At 34.9% G+C, this 20,036-nt stretch overlaps 1 protein-coding gene across 1 annotated transcript in view; it reads left to right on the top strand.

Moving 5' to 3' along the window:
• The window catches only part of LOC129216394 (mucin-5AC-like), a 45,295-nt gene extending 27,403 nt beyond the window's left edge, over positions 1 to 17,892 (top strand). Inside the window, exons 2-4 of the mRNA XM_054850608.1 lie at positions 5,531 to 5,961; positions 6,425 to 6,585; positions 15,432 to 17,892. Of these exons, the coding sequence (XP_054706583.1) occupies positions 5,531 to 5,961; positions 6,425 to 6,585; positions 15,432 to 17,892 (3,053 nt within the window). The remainder of the gene's footprint in view (positions 1 to 5,530; positions 5,962 to 6,424; positions 6,586 to 15,431) is intronic.
• The last annotated feature ends 2,144 nt before the right edge of the window (positions 17,893 to 20,036 follow it).

The following is a 20,036-nucleotide window of genomic DNA, read 5'->3' as shown; positions in this document are numbered from 1 at the left end:
TGTTTTCAAAACTGATTTTTCTGAGTTTAAGATAACAAAACCGTCAAAATTTAAATATACTAATTATTTTATTTATTTTTAATGTAAATTTTCTATTGTTTAGTTGGTTTCAAAATGTCTCAATAACTGTAGCAAAATTATTTTAAGAACACGTCGTTTTGCTTTTAATTGTGTCATAGCCATGAGTTTCAGTGTGTTGCCAAGTTAATTATTTATCTATTTTGCGTATAAAAATTAAGATATTAAAACTACGTAATTATTCATTAAAAAAATTAAACTTCTTTGAGATTATAGTAACATGTAACTCAAGCCAAGTTATATAATTACGTGAAGGTTTTTTTTTTTTTTTTTTTTTTTTTTTTTTTGCCCGGAAAAAATCTGTTTCCGTTTAATTTTTATTTTGATGTGAAAACCTTTTTAATAAAAAAAAAATATATATATACAATTTATCCCAGTATCTGTTAATTTACAAATTCATTATTACTATTTATAACAGTTCGTCACAGATGTAATCTGCACTCTTTTATTTGAATTCCTATTGGTATCAAATAATTCAATTATTATTATTTTTTAAATATTGATTTCAAACTGGTTACATTTTATTATCAGTTCGTTGAATTTTTAAGAACTAGTAGTATCCTTAAAAATCAGGTTTAAATGAAAGGCATTTTTTAATGTAAAACCGTCATGAGAAACAAGAAAACGTTAGTAAAGTGTAAAAATATAATTTAAAAAAAACATGGAAGTGTCCTGCTGAAAATAAAACCTTATTAGTTAAAACAAAAAGAAATTTTGCAATTTTTTAGAAGTGAATTATTTTCCATAAGAAAACTAAACACATTAGTAATATAAATGATACTGCTTTGCATGAATAAGTTCAAACTGTTGCCCACAAATAATTTATGACATAATTAATTTAGCTCACTATTGTTCTACTCAGTAGTGGATTTAAGGAGAGGGCAGGAGGCCCATGTCCCCCCAAAAGGATGAATTTATTTAACTATTTTATTCACTATTTTTAATTGACTTCTCCATAGCATTTTTTTATATAGTTAATTAAACAGAACACAAAACACACATAGAGCATATTTTGAATAATAGCATTTTTATTTGCCAAAGAAGTCATACTGGAGTCCTAGAGTGGCAGAATACATTTATACTTTTAACTCACTGGTTTTGAATTCAAGGGAACGTAATATCGCGATTCGTCCATTAATTTTTCTTTGATGGAATCAATAACTAACATTCTTCAAAAAATGTGCAGACGGGCCTAAAAGAATTATTTTGATCCTGGAAGCTATTTGCGAAATAATAGCTTTTTCTTTTTCAGCTTATAAAAAATGCAAAATGAAAGAAATCATATCGTAGTTTCTTGAGAAAACCATGATATTAATGGAGGCGGTATGTAATATGAATATGTTATCTCAACTGTATCATGGCTTCAAGAACAATCAGCAACTGCTACGAAATCCACACAGAAATTGTCCTGAATTTTTCAGTAAAACTTATATGTTTAATAGCTATGATTTTCTTAATTAAATAATATTTTATAGTTAAAATACTATATAATAATATTAAAACCTCAAATGAGGTATGGGTATATTTTTTTATTGAATAACCTTGCCCTCGTGTTATAATCATTACGACATTGTTCCTAAAATTAAAATCGATAATTGTATAATAGCATTTCGGTAACATTATTATGGTTTAGTATTTAATTGGCTTGAAACGTTAAAGATGTTTTACGTCCACATTCAAAGTATATTGGTGCATAATATGTATGTTCTTAGAAATTGGATCATTAGCTTAAGGGATCCTAAAAAAATTTTTAAAAAGACATTTCAAAATAAAGTAATGAAAACTTTGTTATGAAACACCGTATGTGGCAGGGGGAAGGAGGAGGTGCTATTCGATTTTTCTGTATCCGCCCCTGGTTCTACTACACCAAAACTTTCTAATAATAAAACGCATATTTAAAACACTTCAAGTAATTTGTAACTCAGAAGGTCTATATGGGGAAAAAAAAAGAAATTACTCTTAAAAATAGTCGAAAATTTCTTCAAAACACCTTTTTGCTAATATTCGGTTTAATTAAAAAAAAAAATATTTTACTAAGGTGAAATTCAACATTTTTGTATGTATATTATCAGTTACATAAGTTACGATTAAAAATCTGTAAAAATTCGTTGATAAAAAGATACTTTTCAATGAGCGAAACTCTGCATTTTTCTACTATTGAAATAGGGAGAAAGTTACGGAACGACACAAAATGGCTGACGCTGGAGCGTGTCGCCACTTAAGAGACGGATCGAGGGCTTTAGGGTGGAGGGGAGGACGCTCCTCCATAAAATATTCGAAGTTAGTTGTTAAAACGCGGTTTTAGACCATCTTTGGTAATGTTAGTGTGAGGAGAGGTTCAAGACCTGCCTTCGCCAATTTTCCGATATTGAAATTCCAGAAACGCAATTTTAGATGACTGGCTGGCTCTTGTGAAACATTAACATTCAAAGGAAGAATTTTTTTATTTCAGTGTAACCACGAGATGCTATAGACTAAACCAATGCGTAGCAAAGCAGCAAAATAAATTGAAATCTATGCTTCTACTTTGTTAAAAAAATTTTAAAGTTTAACTGCGATTGACAGTGTTAAAATCAATGTTTTGTTTCCTAATTTTAACAACAACAGAACTGCTGCTTAGAATTATCAATGGAAACTTGGATAAGAATTCTGCTCAAAAAAAAAAAAAACATTAAAACGCTATTTTCGACCCAGATTTGAGCCCAAGCCCTTCCCCTTATTAGCACGCTGCTTTAGCAGACCGATTCAATGTGTCTTCGCACTCGGCTGTGAAGTAATGTTCAATAAAAATAGGGGTTTTTTTTTTTTTTGACCAAAAAAAGAAAAAAGGAGGCAATTTAGACCCTGAATTCATTTTTTGTCATTAGCAGACACGATAGGGTTTGAAATGAGGAGTAAATCATTTAATATGATGAAGGAATAAATAAGATCTCGTGTACGACAGAAAAACAGGCTAGAGGAATCATATATAAGATGTTCAATGATATTATCAGGGTATATTAGGAGACTCTTCCCAGAAATATTATCAGAATCTCATAACATCTCTCTCTCTCTCTCTCTCTCTCTCTCTCTCTCGGGCATAAATACGAAAACCTATAAACCACAAATACCTCCTATAAACTACTACCTAACGTAACTGAGTAGGTTTAGTTTTAAAGATTTTAGAGTTTTGTTAAATTAGTGTTTAACTCGGGATTTGGCGGGTTGTCAGTTACGTTAGGTAGTAGTTTATAGGAGACCTTGACTTCAAATTTTTATTAAAAATTAAGAGATCGTATATAATTAGTTAGGTATTAAAATAATTCATCGTATAGTAATAAAAATCAGTTTATTTTATAACTGGGTGTTTAGTTTAGTTGATTTTTGTACTGTAATTGTAAAATAAACTTGATTTATACGTTTGGGTAGGAAACCATATGCAAGTATGACCAATTATTTTTACCTTTTTTGTTCATCTTTGTTTTTTGAAGTCGGTTCTTTTTTTATTTGAAAATAATTTTTAAGGCTTAATGATTCGAATCAGGATTTTGTGAAGTTAATGTCCATATTTTACCGGCAACAATGAAGAATATTGGTTTTTTTTCTTTATGCTATCGGACCTTTACTGATGAAGGTTTTGGGAATTAATCATGACGGAGATTTTCAGAAAGAGGTCGATGTTATTTGAAAACGCTGATATCACCATTCTAATACAGATTTTAGGGAATTTTTTTCTTTCTGAAAGTTTTTTGTACTATTGTTCTCAGTTAAATGGGGACTGGAAAAAAAAAAGTGCTTACTCTGCTTTTAATGGTATTTTTACTATGAACTTTTTGGTACTTTAAACAGGACCGTTGACATTATTCAGAAACAGTTGATTTCCTTCTGATGGGGATTTTAAAAGTATGATGCTCTCACTCTAAAGGAAGATTATTAGAATCAGGATTTGTTGTGATTGTAGATCCTATTTTCGGACTATTGTCTTTGCAATTTTTGGCGTATTTCTCCTTATTTATTCAGGAGCGACCTGCGTCGACTCAGTTCCGTTCCTTTCTCCGGAAATAAGATAAAAATTAGTAATAATTTCGATGGCCGGCGTAGCGCTGAACACCATTTGATGTGATAAGGGAAATGTTGGATTTTATTTAAGCGTTGTTAACCTCACGCGAACTGGAATCGTTAAGAATTACCCGTACTAACTTTACTACTTCTAAAGGTCTTCCTGATATATTTTGTGTGATTTTTTGGGTGCGTCTCCCCAGTTTTGCCGACATTTCGTTTATCCCCCCCCCCCCGGGTTTCAGTTTTAACCATACCTTTTGGTGTATTAAAAGGGGAGGGGGATTTCGAATGTTGGAGAAACTGGGTACAAACCCTTTTTTGGTAACGAGTTGACATTTGTCTCTGTTGATCATTAACCTCAATCAATCGATTAAAATAACCTATATCAACGTGAACGAAGCAGCGGGTAAAAGCTAGTTGTGTATAAGGAAGCTTTAGAATATATCTTCAGAACTGTTCTTAGTTTTAATGCCACTTTTAACTGGTAGGAAACCCCTTCATTTTATCCAGTTGAATCCATAACTTACCTGTTGGACACTACTCTGTCGTCACCTTTAAGACACTAAACTTCATTGTCACGTTTTAAAGCAGTTGAACTTTATTATTGCATCCTTTTTGACATTAAACTGCATTATGAACGCTTTGGAGACATTAAACTACAATATTGTTAAAATTTAAGCCTTTCTTTGAGGCATTAACTAATACACTTTCGCCACCACTTTACTGTGTCAAATAGCAATATCGGCTATTTAAAGGTGATAAAATACATTAGACGGCTACAAGAAAATAAATCCAGTCGCTAGAAAATTTAGAAGGAGAAAGTCCTGTGAAGTTTGCAACTGTTCTTACTAGAATTTAAATTTCGTTTTTTTATGTCTGTTAATGTTTCCGGTTTGTTCAAGTTATAATAAATGCAACTTTTTTTTGTACAGTAATTGTGATGTGAACAAAAATTTAATTACCAGACTACATTGCTAGGGAGTAAATACGTGTGTGTGACTACGGGAGGTTTTTTTTTTTTGTTTTGTTTTTTTTCATTCGAGACTGACCATTTCCTGTCAAATTAATACTATTGTTCGTTAGAAGATTGAGGTAGAAAATTTTTCTCGGTATATTTGAAAGTATGAGGGTGTGACCAATGGCCATTTAATAAATATCTTAATAATGCTTTCTTTTTTTTACAGCAGAATTTTGGTGAGTACATTATGATTGTTTTCAAAGTTAAAAAGCATTATGTTATAAGCATGTAATAAGGGAGTATAGTGATTTAATTTTTTGTTCTTTCAACTTTTAAATTGCTTTTTTCTACTTTAGGTGGAAGCAAAAGTTCAGTCAAAGTATAGCAGAAATGCAGAAGTGCTATCAAGAGAACAATTTAACTGTCAAAATAAACCTTCTGGGTACTATGCAGATCCTAGATTTAATTGCAAAGTCTTCCACTTCTGTCATGAAGATGGAACTCGTGTAACTATTCCATGCTCTCAGAGTTCATCGAAGCACAGGGTGTGCCTCTTCAAAGACATCATTTCCAATGCGTGCGAAGATTCAGAAATCTATTTGGCCCTTCCCGAAGACCAAAGCCAGATTAAATCTTCCAAAGATACAACAGCATCTGCTTTCAACGATGCTACCGAGTTCAAACTTCCTAGAGTGCTTAGTCAACCTAGTTCATCTACAAAAAAACAGTCAACAACGCCATTAAGTTTTGGTGAACATAAAAATGAAAAGACTAATTCATTGCTAACTCAGGGTGTCGATGGAATATATGAAGTTTTCAACAGTGTACTGAAAGAGATAGAATCTGAAGAGAAATCTCAACTAGACAACAGTGATTCAAGTGAGGTAAAATTAAGCCCATCAACTTTTAGTCGAGGATCTCGAGTTCACGCTAGTTTAGAAAAAAGAAATGGACTTTTTAATGCTTCTCCTGGTTTAGAAAGGAGAGCTGACGAAAATAGTGCCTATTTAGTGGAAGTGTACAATAAAGACGCAGGGAATGTAGATGAAAATGATTATAGCTCATATCGGCGTAAATCAAAAAAGCTGTTTTTTGTCTCAAATAATGATAAAAAGTCTCCAGCAAAGCACCCTCGCAGAAGAAAGCGAATGGTTATAGAGCCTTTAAACGTCCAACGGCCTTATGCTGTCATTTATACAAAGTTTCCTGATTTCACTTTTGCTTCTGATACACGTACTCCAAGGAAATTTCCAAGGCAACGCCAGGTAATTTCGCTATAAATAAAATGTTAAGGTCAATTTATAAGTACTGTATTGATAATAATTTTATCTTGATTTTTTTTTATAGGATGCACTGGATTTGCCATTTGCTCCAGCAATTGTGCCTGCTGACACTCCAACAATTCCCATTACGATAGAAACTAGGCGTAAGAAAAAATCGAAATCAAAAAAGAAGCCTAAACAATCTCCAGATCCTGCTGTAACCGTCTCAGCTGATCCTTTGCAAGGGCAAGAGGAAACAGCAGAACAACAAAATGTATTATTTTATGCTCCCAATCAAGGGCCCCCGATTAGACAGCCAAACGGGGAAGTGATCCCTACTCCTAGTGGTCAAAATAGAAATCCTGAAAACCAAAGATTACCCCAACGGGAACGACCAAGGCAATCCAATTTTCAACAAGCTGTTCGTCCACAGATTGACTCGCAATCAAATAATCGAGCCCCTTATGCTCCACCGCAAGGAAATCCGTTGCAGTTACCAACTTTCCCTTTCCAACCTCAGTTTTTGAATAACGCCCCTCAGACATCTTACTATTTTGGACCCCAAGATTTTCTGCAAAATGGCGGATTTCCTGCCTTTGGACCGCCAATCAACCTTCCTGAACAAGTACAAGGGCAACCTCAGCAAAATAATAGTCCTGTTAGATATCGAACACAACCAGATCCAAACAACAATCCTATACAACATCAAACACAACCTCAATTAGCAAACAACTCTCCTCATCATCAAGTAGAACAGCAAACGCGTAATAATCCTCCCCAGCATTCTGCTCAGTCCCAAGTACCACAACGACAGCCGCACGCTATAGAAAACACAGATAATGGAAGACCAGTAGGTAATTCTGATCGAAATCCTGATCAGACAAGAAATAGACAGCAAAGACCACGAATTCCAACCGGCCCTCAAATACCTGGATTCAGAAATGTATTTTTAGAAGGATTTCCTGGATTTGACTCTCTGGCATTCAATGGTCCTTTCGTTCAACATGATCCTAATGTCTTTAATATACCTCCGCTCTCTCAGCCTGAGCTCCCACCCCCTCAACCACAAGCGCCACGTCAACGACAACCACCACGTGCCAATGAAGACAGACCTGCAGAAGTACCTCAAATTGAAGACCAACAACGGCGTCCTATTCAGAACAATCGTCCTCCTATAAATAGCCTTCCTACATCTTATTCGTTACAAGCAAACGGAGATCCAAATCAATTTGTTCGAGAAATATTGGAGAGAGAAAGGTAAACTTTAACATATATCTTAAATACTTTTCAAAAGTTGAACAGTTTTACATAAAATAAATATTTTAAAAATTATTTTTAAAAGTTGGTTCCGTACATAGAGTAGCAATACAACTAGAACACGCGATATGATTATTTTTTAACCGACTTCAAAAAGGAGGCGGTTATCAGTTCATACCGTATGTATGTTTTTTTTTTTTTTTTGTCCACTCACAGCGTCTCTTCTAGTAAACCGATTTTGATGATTCTTTTTTTAATGGATAGGGGATGGCTCAACTTAGGTCCCATTACTTTGTTTGACCATATTTGTCCTATAGAAAAAAAGTTATGGGCAAAAAACAACAAATTTCTTGCAAATTTCCTATTAAATGATTAAATTTAAAACCCATTGTTATGAAAGTTTGGTGCCATACGACAGTAACATTAAGAGTAAATGTAATGATAATTTTGAATGAAGGCTTCTCTGAAGCAAGCATCAAATTTCTTCCAGGGAATATTTCGATAATCGGGAATCTGGCGCTGTCGTCTCATTTTTGGCGTAAATAATTTTATTTTGGTAACCCTGCTGATTTATAGTAACCCTGTGTGAATTATCGAAATTTCCCCTTCTTCAGTGCTATTCCCCCATAGTGGGGGCAAACCTAACCTGAAGCGAGGTGATGCAGTAATCAGGATCTGCTTAGCCTTCACAATGCTACCTACCATTAGGTTTGCCTCAACTACACACACACACACACACACACACACAGTAGAATTTTTATCGTTATCATTTATGCCAATAACAGATGATCGGGACTAAGTAAGAAAATACAGCATTGCATAACAAGCAACTTGTATGCTGTGAAATGGAAATTAGTTACGGAAAACGTAATACTTAAATGGTTACAATTAAATTAACTACACATGGATCCCAGAGAGGAACAGAGATAGGTTTTTAGTGCCAATCGCTTAAAGTTTAACGCGTGTTTATAGTTGTTTTTTTTTTAGTATGGAGCATTTTTATGAAAAAAATAAGGTGAAGTTTCGTGATGATAACTTCTTACTATTTCTGAAATACCTACATTTACACTAAAAAGAATGGAATAAAAAAATTTTGAAAAAAAAATAGAACTGACTTCAAAATCGCTCTAAAAAGTGAAAAATAATTTTATTCTTTAAACACTATCGATAATGCTTTTAAACATGATTTTTGAAGTTGGCGCAAAAACGATAGATAAAATCATTCACAGCTATAACTCAACTACAACTATAAATTTAACCAGGCCCAGTTTCTTCACTATCACATACATTATGCATTGATGACAGCATATTTGAATAACGATATAAATCTTTCATTCGTAACTTTAAATGTTTTTCTGAAAAAAAAAATATGAACGAAGCATGGTTACACTGGATTTTACGTTTTGTTTTTGCTCCAACTTCAAAAATTATGTTTAAAAGCATTATCGATAGTGTTTAAAGAATAAAATTATTTTTCACTTTTTGGAGCAGTTTTGAAGTCGGTTCTATTTTTTTTTTTTTTTCAAAATTTTTTTATTGGCTGTAAGGATGAAAGCGGCTTTGACCACTACCTTTTAGCGAGAGCAACGGTCTTACTTAGTTAAAGACGTACTTCAACTTCATTTTGTCCCGCATGTGACGTCCTGATATATTTCATTGAAGTGAATACTTTAAAATCGTAATGAAAAAAAAAATTGTTGCTCAAGAAAATGCAAATGTATGTGTGATTTCTAAAGAAAATAATTTCGTCATTACTTTTTTAAATTATTACATTTTAATGAAGTATATGAAGCGTTACGTGCGGGAAAGTTTCTATCCCACGGATAAAGGAGCACACACCCTAGTTTTGATATAACCTCAAAAATGGTTTTCAAGCAGAGTCTCCCGAAAACTTTGGAAAAGATGTCTCCTGACGGCACCCGGGACAAAAGTTTCCTGGCGCCCCACAGTGTTTCGATTAGTACACGCTAGGTAGACAAAAGTCATGTTCAAAATTCTAAACTTTGGTATTGGGATAATGCAAACAATAAACCAAAACATGATACTTAGTTATTTGTTTATGTCGTACTACCTTCTGTCACGTGACTAATAAGGTTCAAAGGTACGTATCCGTTTGTAATTGAATAAATCATTTGAGTTACAGACGTCATTTCATCGCATAAAATTAAAGTGTTCCTAATTTTATGTGATTTTTTTCTTCAAGATGGATATTTTTTATACTAGTAAGTTCTTTTTTCTCTAATTTAATTAATCTATCTAATAGTTAAACAATATTTTTTTAAAAATTCAAAGATGAACGACGGATTTTTTGCCTGTTTCAAAATTTTCAAGTGATAGCAATCATTTGTACCCTTTTGTACCTGCTAAATTTTCTGTATATAGTAGCTACAGCTTTCCCATTGATAATAAGACGTATTACAGTCAGCACACTCAAGTACAACATATTTTTTTTACCCAAAACTTTGAGTGCTTCAATAATTCTTCAAAAATATCCCTACTCGAAAGAAGTAATTTAACGAAAAAAAATGTGTTGTACTAGAGTGTGCTGACTATAATACGCCTTATTAATAAAGGGAAAAGTGCAGCTATTATATACAGAAAATTTGGCCCGGGTACAAACGGGTAAAACCATTACCATGACTTGAAAAGTTTTAAACGTGCAAAAAATCCCTTCAGTTATCTTCAAAAAAATTTTCATATTGTTTAATTATCAGATAGAGTAATTAAATTAGGGTAAAAAAGTACTTACTAGTATAAATAATATCCATCATGAACAATTAAATCATGTTAATTTAGGAACACTTTAACTTTGTGTGATGAAATGATGCATTCTGAACTCGACTTTTGTCCAGCTATTTTGTATTAATCGAAACACTGTGCCCCCCCCCCTCTCCAATACACACTGAAAAATCAAGTTAGCTATAACATCAGTGTATAATACATACTTGAACTTCTTACATATTAATGAACAGAACAATCAGAGGGCTATGCATAATCCAATTAAAACAGAAGCAATGAGTCTATTTCTAATATTTGTGGAACATTAATACTCCAAAAACTTTTCAAAAAATGGAAATATTAAAAATTCAACAAGTAAAATGTTATTCTACTAGATAAAAAACAAACAATTAAAACTTAATTGGTTATTCATATTGATCAAAATAAGAACACGAATAAATAAGTTACTGATTATAAAGAGAAAATGTATTTATCGAAGTAAATTGCATCAAAATCAAATTTTTATCTGGACTCATCCAATGATTCTTTTCAAGAATTTTTTGGTTTTAATTGTACTAACTTAATACCAACTTTCATATATGTTATAAACAAAGATGTTATTCTTCTGCATCAAATATTTGTAAGTTTTAGGGAGAAACCCACAAATACTCAACAACATCGAAAATCCCTCAGAATTGCGTTTTTGGAGCTCAAATTTCGAAAAACCACAGGCCCTAATATCACAAAATATGACCTTACAAATTGCGTTTTAAGACGTTTAAGAAAAAATTCGTGCGTAAGTTTTAAGACGCTTAAGAAAATATTCGTGCAAGGGTCCCCATGCCTACTTTCTGAAACGTCACAAAAAATGGGTTTTTTAAACAACACTTACAAGTCTCTCATTCCAATGTTCGCCTCGACTGTGTTTTAGTCGGGTTGAACTTGTCTTCGTTTTTAATTGCACTGATGATGGCATTTGTATTTTAGAGTGCCGAAACAGCTGTTTGCTGGTTTTTTAACCTTTTTTCATTTTGAATTTGTACTTTATATACGTTGTTATATTTTATTCACTATGCAGTACAAAGTTTTCGACTACTTTTTATGTAACACTTACAAGCTTAAATTTTTGAACCATAATCTTAAAAAAATTTCCTGGGAAATACTCCAGATTCTCTTGCCATAAAATCTTGAAAGTTTGTCAAAAGTTACTTTTTTGAAACTTCAATTTCGAAAACTTGCAGGAGGAGAAGAAATTGATTTCAATCTATTTAAAAAAATAATCGACCAGAAACAGTTTATGAGCTTCCTCCCTTGCCCTAACGTCGATGAACATGGCCTATAATCACGTTTGTAAGGCTAAAATTGCGTTTTCAAAACTAGAAGTTTCAAACTTTTGACCGGGCACCTTTTGACCTTTTTTTCTATCGGATTTTTAAATTTTTTTTTTTTTTTTGTTTTTGTTTTTGTTTTTTCAATGTGCCCCAGTAAAAGTTTTTTTTTTTTTTTTGGTTACGCCACTACACGCAGGGGCAGAATTCAAGCAAGTTTGGTCAGAACTAGACACAAGAGAAGTACCTTTTGTTTGATTCTTAACAGTTATGTTCTCAGAAATTGTAACTGCTTCAATGATACAAAGGAAACTAATGTTTTGGAGACTTAGAGCGAGGAATATTTTCGTGCCCTAGTAAAAAATAGAGAATCATATCAATGATTCTCTATTTTGTAAGTCTATGACTGTGTACCTATGACTGTGTGCCGTCCCAAGAGGGGGGCGAGCGGGGCAATCGCCCCGGGCACCAAGAAATGAGGACGCGCCGCAAGGCGCCCCTGATTTTATACAATCGGGGCATTTTATACGATGAGGGGCGCCCCTCATTTCATGCGAATGTTGTCGCGTTCCGTCGAAACGACGGCACCTTGCGGCGACCCCTCATTTCGTGCCACCCCGGGCGATTGCTCCACTCGCCCTTCTCTTGGGACTGCCCTGCTCCTGTCATGCACTGCTCACCAACACTTTTGCTTTGCAATATTTTTTGCCAACAATTTTTCACTTAAATAGTAGTTTTTTCAATGTTTTCCTGACCTGTAATGTCTTAATCTCATCAAAAACAACCCTGTTGTAAAAATTTCCCGCCAAGAAAACCTTTAACTTTTCCGCACAAAAAAGAAAACCTGCATCCTAAACCCAAAAACCCTCAGCCATAAAAAGTTATGATATCTAGTTTGCCCGCCAAGTATCTGCCAAACTATCATCCTCCCTCTTCTCCTTTTTCATCACAGCTACTATCCACAGAACCTCCTCCCACCTTCAACTCCTCAGAAATATGGATAGATCTTTTAAATTGTTGATCCTGTTTGGTGAGAAGCTTTTTGCTCACCAAGCAACCACTTTACTTTGAAAAGCTTGTCCCAAAAAGAAAGCTTTTTGACGTCATTGGAAAAAGCGACCTTTTTTACTCCAGAATTAACTCGACCTATGGTCGAAAAAATAAGTTTTTATCTCGAAAGGAAAAAAAGTTACAAGCCTTTTTAAATTAAGTTTCAGAAATCTCGATTCCATTCAAATTGTGAACCATTTTCTTTCGCATTTTAATTCCTTAAACTAATTTTATTTTGTGTTTCCATGGTTACGCATTTTAAATCCATTTTTCTGGATTTAATTTCCTAAAAGTATTTTAATATTTGCCGTCATTGTTTGGAAGGGAAATTATGATGTTTTTTTAAATTTATTTTTTACGCCTGATTGTTGAATATACGTCACTTGACACAATTTTTATTTTCAAGTAGGACCGGGCAAAGCCGGGCAACGCAGCTAGTTTCATATATTTTCAATTCAATATGTATTGTTTGAAAAATCCATTAATTTAGAAAATAAGCAAACCAATAAAAAAAAGTGCTATTTTTCGCTTTCAATTAAAAAGTTATATGTGCCGTATTCATATGCGTACAGTTTCATATAATTTGTCACGTAAAATATTGTAATGGTTTAATCCCAGTTTCGCGCCGACATTTAAAATTTCTTCCCCCCATAAATATATCAAAACTGAAAAACAGGAAGAAGAGAAATTTTGTATCGGCGAAACTGGGGGGGGGGGGGGAGGACAGCATTCTAATCACATTCATTAATTTGTTTCTCTGCTTAAGTATAAACAAACAACATAGAATCTGAAAACAGAAAGCCCAATGAGCTAAGTCTGCGCGCATGCACAGTCGCTATGGCAAATTTGTGATATCCACGATTTAACGTCTAGTCGCAACTGTTGGATATGTTTTAGTCTTGATTGAATTTCATTTCCTAAGACAACTTTGGAATAACTGTTAGATCTGTTCTAACCTTGCAATTGCAGTCCGAGATAAACAAACCCTATAAGCTAATAGTAAGTACATAAGAATTTAGGGAAAATTAGTGATTTTCAAACTTCAATTACTCCGGCCCATGATGTCCCTGAGGGTTGAATTTTTATATATGTACTCAATGTCCCCCCAAGAATATCTATACAAAAAATCATTACCGTATCCCCCCGGGGGACTGTGATAGAACCCCGGGAAGATACAATTTGGGGGGTAAAAACGAGGGGGGAAGGGAAGGGGGGTCAAATGGCAAGAAAGACACATCAGTAGGGCACAAAGAATGTGTGTGCGAAATTTCAGCTTGATTCCTTTTTTCGTCTGGGCTGTAGCCCTGTCAAAGAAAGCGAAAACTTTTTGGAACAGCGATTTTATAACTTTAATACCTTCTCCCCCTGATGGTCTAGGGGATTGTATTTTGGTTTACGGCGTCAGGGGCCACTAGAGATTGAGTGTACCAAAAATCAACTCCGGGGGTCTTCATGGGGCTGAGATACAGAGGGCTGAAAAACCCAAAAAACCCCAATTCGTTCTGTCGTGTAATCTTGTTCTTGGTCGCTTTATTTTCTTTCATCTTTGGCGGTGGATTTGCTTCTGTTGGCTGCTGACGTTTGGTTTCCTTGGCGGGGCGGGACGCTCCCGCATCCCGTAATACCATCAATTTTTAGAGCTTATGAATGAAAGCAAAGATATTAGTATGTATTTTTGTTTTAAGAACAAGTATAACTGTAAAAAAAATTTTCCTGCTTGTGAGCTTTATGCGTTAAGCAATAGTTGCGCTATCTGTATCTGTACTGCAGACTTGAATTTCGGCTTGTTTCCATGTCGCCCTTTTACAAATACAAATGTGACGACCAGCAACAGGCTCTGGGCTCAACTAGGCTGATCCTAGTCAATTTATTAGTCCTCAATGGAGATCAATGGCCCTCTTAAAGCTATCCACCCCCTTGCTCATTACCACCTCTTCGGGTAAGCTGTTCCAAGTGCCCACGACCCACTAAAGTAGTAGTTTTTCCTGATTTCCAAGTTAGCCTGAGAATTAAGTAGCTTAAAACAATGACCCCTCGTCCTGTTTTCCCTGCAAAAATTTAATTCATTAACATCTTTCATTTTGATAAATTTAAATATCTGAATCATGTCCCCTCTGACTCTCCTTTGCTCCAGGCTATACATATTAAGCCTATTAAGTCTGGTATCATAATCTAAATCTGAAAGTCCCCTTACTAGTCTAGTTACCCTTCTTTGAACCCTTCCCAATACAGAAATATCTTTCTTCAGATAAGGCGATAAGGCGACTAAAACTGAACAGCATACTCCAAATGAAGTCTTACTAAACTCCTATATAAAGACAAAAGTACCTTCTTTTATTTGTTTGAAATAGATCTATTGATAAACCCAAGCATATTGTTGACTTTGTTACTTGCAATGCTGCACTGTTGACTAAACTTGAAATCCTGATTTATTAAGATACCCAGATCCATAACATTTTCTGCCTGACTAATGACTGAACCCTGTAAACAATAACTCGTACACTTATTTCCATGACCTAAGTGTACCCATAACTTTTACATCATCAGCAAAACAATTCATGCTTCCAGAAATATTTTCATTGATGTCATTCGTAAAGATAATAAACAAAAGAGGCCCTAAAACGTACAAAAATGTTACATTATTTTACATTTACGTAACCACTTATTTCCGAAAATGAGGAAATTGTGAAAGCTCCTTAAGTTTCTCACATAATTTATGTTCTTTTTTTCTGTTATTAGAACTAGAAATGAAAATCCGGAGATTTTGGTACCAGTGCGTTCGTCTCAAAGGCCACCAAGAACTAGAGGACGACCATCACATCCAAGTGAGCAACCAGCGTCACGAAGGCCAGAAAGGCAAAGAGATAGAGTTCGTCTAAATCAAAGTGATGAACAACAAGCTGCTAAGAATCCCGCTGAAAGAAAACCACCTAATAGGGGCCCTCATATTTCAGAACAAAACCAAGCACCACGCAGACCTCAAAATGATGCACCGTACATTCCAACCGAGTTAGTCTTACAACCTGAAATTGGACAAAACCTTCCATTAAGAAACGTTATTTCAAATGAATACGTGCCTAACATTCCAAGTCATCCATATGCTTTGCCGTACGATCTTGCATATCAAAATCAACCTATTTCTGAAAATGTGCAAAATAGACCACTAGAAATAGTTTATAGTCAAAGAGAACCAAATCAGCGATTACGCCCACAACTTTCAACACAATCTGAACGAGAACGTCGGCCGACAGAGCCACAAGTATATTCAACCCACAACTATTCGCCAACGACATTTTCTCCGCCATCGCAGAGAACTCGAAATCCAGATAGATATCCACCTCGAACAACTCATACTTCAAGACCTCGGCCAACTGAAGAGCCGACACGAAGTATTGATGAAAGACCAGTATACCGGTACAGATCAACACCTGCACCGCGTGAAGGAAGCTCCTACATTCGAACGAGACCTTCCTCAACAAGGCAGCAATATCATGAAGAATCTCCAGTGACAACTAGGTACTATGAAAATTCATCTCCCCGATATCGACCGTCAGCAAGTTCAGATGATAGTCCAAATCAAGTTCATTCAAGGTATCCAGAACAAGTTCAAAGACCAAGATCTCGTCCTCACGCTCAAATCGAACGACCACCGTCAGAATATACTGATGTTCAACCAGTTGCTGAAAGACCAACTTATTCCAGACCTCAAGATTCATTCTCTTACCCACCACAAGGCGACCTAAATTACAATGACGTAAATGTGATATCAACAATAGGTGATTCGGGCGAGAGATTTGATACTCAACGACCTGCCGTCAGACGACCCGGATACAGAGGAACAGCCTCAAATTCTAGACGTCCTTATCAAAATTCAGATTCAGAAGTTCAAAATGGATTCTTACCACTGACTGAAGCCCCAGTGAGAGAAAATTCTTATCCAAGTCGAGAGACAGTTAGTGATCAAAGAGACTCAGAATACGAACGTCCTCGTAGTGGAAAGCCATACCGAAATCGATACCAAGATTTTGACGACGAAATTACTACACGGGAAGTAACTACTACAGCTCGACCAACGACCAAACGAAGACCTCCTCCACCAAGACCCACATTTCCCGCATTTCCAACTTTCCCACCCCCTCCAAAACGTCCAGTCACTTCTCCGAAGCCAAGAACTACTTCTGAATCTCCTGAGTTGAAGGAAGAAGTCAAAGAATTTCATGGGCATTCGGTAGAATCTGATATTACTTCGAAGTCCACCGAAGGAAGAGCTCCCTACGTTGAAACATATAATTCCCCTGAAATCTCTAAAAGTAAAGAGCTTATCACTGAAAAATCTTTGTACACAGAAGAACCAGAAGTGACAACAAGAAGAAGAACACGGAAGCGTAGACCAAAACCAAGACGTCCTAAACCTTCAACCGCAGCTCCTGATGACGATCCATCTTACATTGACTTGTCCACAAGTGCACCCACTGAGAAAGAAACTAGCACCAAGTCAGCATCGGAGCGATATAACGTGCGAAAGGTAACGCCTCAACCACGTCGTACAACTAGCACTACAACTGCAGCAGAAATTCATGCTAGTGCATCATCCGTTAAAAATGAAGAATACGGCAGCAGAATTAATCTTTTTGGAAAACCTCGTACTAGAAAACCAGCAGTTTTCCAAAATAAATTTACAACAACAACAGCAACACCATCTAAGCAAGAGCCCCAGCGCTACACAAAAGTAACTACTTCGACAAGAACCAGAAGGCCTTACACCAGAAGGACACGCCCTAAAAGCACAACTACCACAACAGAACCCAGTGATGTAACAGAGTCGTTTGCTCGTCACGATGAAGAAGCAGATTCTTCGAACTTATCATGGAGAGATGCAACAGAAATGGTTCCGCTCCAAGAATCAGAATCAATCACACAGATATCCGTAGACGCAGTGCCTGACGATATCCAATCCACTGAACCATATAATGAACTTGTAGAAACTACCGAAGTTCCTGACATTACTACCGTAAAAACGTTTGATGAGAACGAATCTTCTACTGAGAGTAAAGAAAAAGTGGAAAATTTTGAAAGCACTCGTTCTGTTCAGAAAAAATTTCAGAATCGGCCACGCGTTCTGAAATTCGGAAAGCCTAAGCTTAGGACTACTGAACCTCCATTAGACCTTAACGTGGCAGCAAGTATAAGAAGAGTCTAAATTTTCACAAAAATGTTTTCATCTTTTGAGTATACACTTTTTCAAGTCAAAACACTGAGTGCAAATAATTTGCAAAGTCAACGACAAGATTTTGGCAGGCCATATCCGATTGAAGCTAAACTATAATCCACTAATTATTTATGCTCACCCAATTTGGTAATACAATTCTATTCAATATTATGTTAAAAGAGATTCTCTCCGTGCATAAAATTATTTTAATCTAAAACAGGCATTGAAATGTTACAATGCAATGAAAAGTTTTACAATTTGGCATCTTCTCGCAAATTTTCATCAAAACAGGCTATTTCTTTTGCTGCCTATTTGCTCAGTTTCTAAACTTTTACAGGCTGTGCCTGGAATCTCGTTAATCCTCTTCTTACGTTTCTATTTTTAGAAGCACTTATCAGGTAACTAAACTAGTATAATAAAACCTGAAAGTGCGCCTATCTCTTGCAAATACAAAAGACTGATGAATATAAGAGGAGAATTTAAAATGAACAGCAGGCTAGAAACTTAAATTGTATTCTAAGCGAAAACAGTTTAGCAGCAGTGCCAAGATAAAAAATAATGCATGTTGTATTCTTCTGTTCAAAAGTTTTATGAAAGTGTATATTCTTAATGTATTTTACTTTTCATTTTTCATGCATGCATCGCTAACCTCTTCTAATTTCATTGTTGTAAATTGAAAATCTTCAAGTAAGCTAATTCTACCATATTCATTTAACATATTTATGTTTACTTCATGTTTTATAGTTAAATATGTTAAGTAAATGATCTGTGTTGAACGCTAAGTATAGCATGTTCCGAATTCAACGTATTTTATATTTAATTTAAAATGTATTTTGAGACAGAAATTTGCTGCGAACTGTAACAACGTTCTCAACAGTAGCAGATTTCCTCGATGTATTTTTATTGCACAAATGCAAGAATAGAAATGCATGTTATGTTTTTATTGTCCGTAAAGATGGTTTATTTAATAAAGTTTAAATTTATTTATCTGCGTGATCAACTATACTCTAGTTCTTTCATTACATTCTCGCATCAATATTAATTCGGCATTTAATCACATTCCAAATTAATTAAACGTTTGAGTTTTAAAGAAAGAAACTTGATAATACACCATAAACCAAATAATGGGTTTTCTCTTCATTATTATGGATAGAGTATCTAATATAGATTTCAGGGTGTTGAAACAAAATATGTTTGAAAAACTATTCAATCCCTTCCGATTTGAAAGGATTTCATTTATTAATTTTGCATTACATAAGCTATCGTACATCATAAGTATAACCGTAGCGTTTTTTAGAAAAAAATTCCGTTGTCGAATCCATTTTACTTTACTTATTACTGCTATATAGAATTTAAAAGCAGAAACAGAACTTAATTGTGGTAGACTTTCTACACGTTGCTTTGAACTGTTTAAAAGATCTTCCGCTTGAAAACTGAAATGCCTCGTTGTCTGATCTAATTCTAACAGCATATTCCTGTACAATGAAAGTATCGGTTTAAGAAGATTTTAAGACATTACTTAAGAAGATTTACAGACATTGCTTCATGAAATTGACTACATCCCTGTCCCAATCCTTGTCCTTACTCATGGTCCCATGGGAGCATTCGAGATGGGAGTAGTCATTGTGCAGGAATATTCCGCTAGAACATGGAACACAATGTGCAGAGTTTAAAGTTATTTTGCCATCCTCATTAATATGCAAAATATAGCTGTTTTCTTTGCGAGTAAGACAGAGGGGAAAACTTTTTATTAAGGGTATTTTTGAGCCAGTTCGGATAACTTTTCGACACTTCATATTTTTTTAGATTATTTGACTTAGAAAAAAAAGCTATAAATCCCAGTGATGCATTCTTCTGACAAGGTGTAAGATTTCTGCTCTTTGCTATTTTAAAATACAGAGTAGCTACAAATAATGATTCCTTCGTTTTCAAAACGCTATATGTGCAAAAGTATTGCACATAAATTCATGAAAATAACCAAACACTCATCAAGATTTGGAATTGTGGTTAATCCGGTGGTAGAGTACGAGTGCCATATTTTTAAAATGGCGACAAAGCAATAAAAGCTGGGGATTTTTTTGTGTTACAGCTCGCATGCTGTTCACCTGTTCTCGTCGCTTTGTTTTGGAGCACAT

The sequence above is a fragment of the Uloborus diversus genome, chromosome 2 (genome assembly GCF_026930045.1).
Source record: "Uloborus diversus isolate 005 chromosome 2, Udiv.v.3.1, whole genome shotgun sequence".
NCBI lineage: Eukaryota > Metazoa > Arthropoda > Arachnida > Araneae > Uloboridae > Uloborus > Uloborus diversus.
This window is presented reverse-complemented; position numbering and strand designations above follow the sequence as displayed.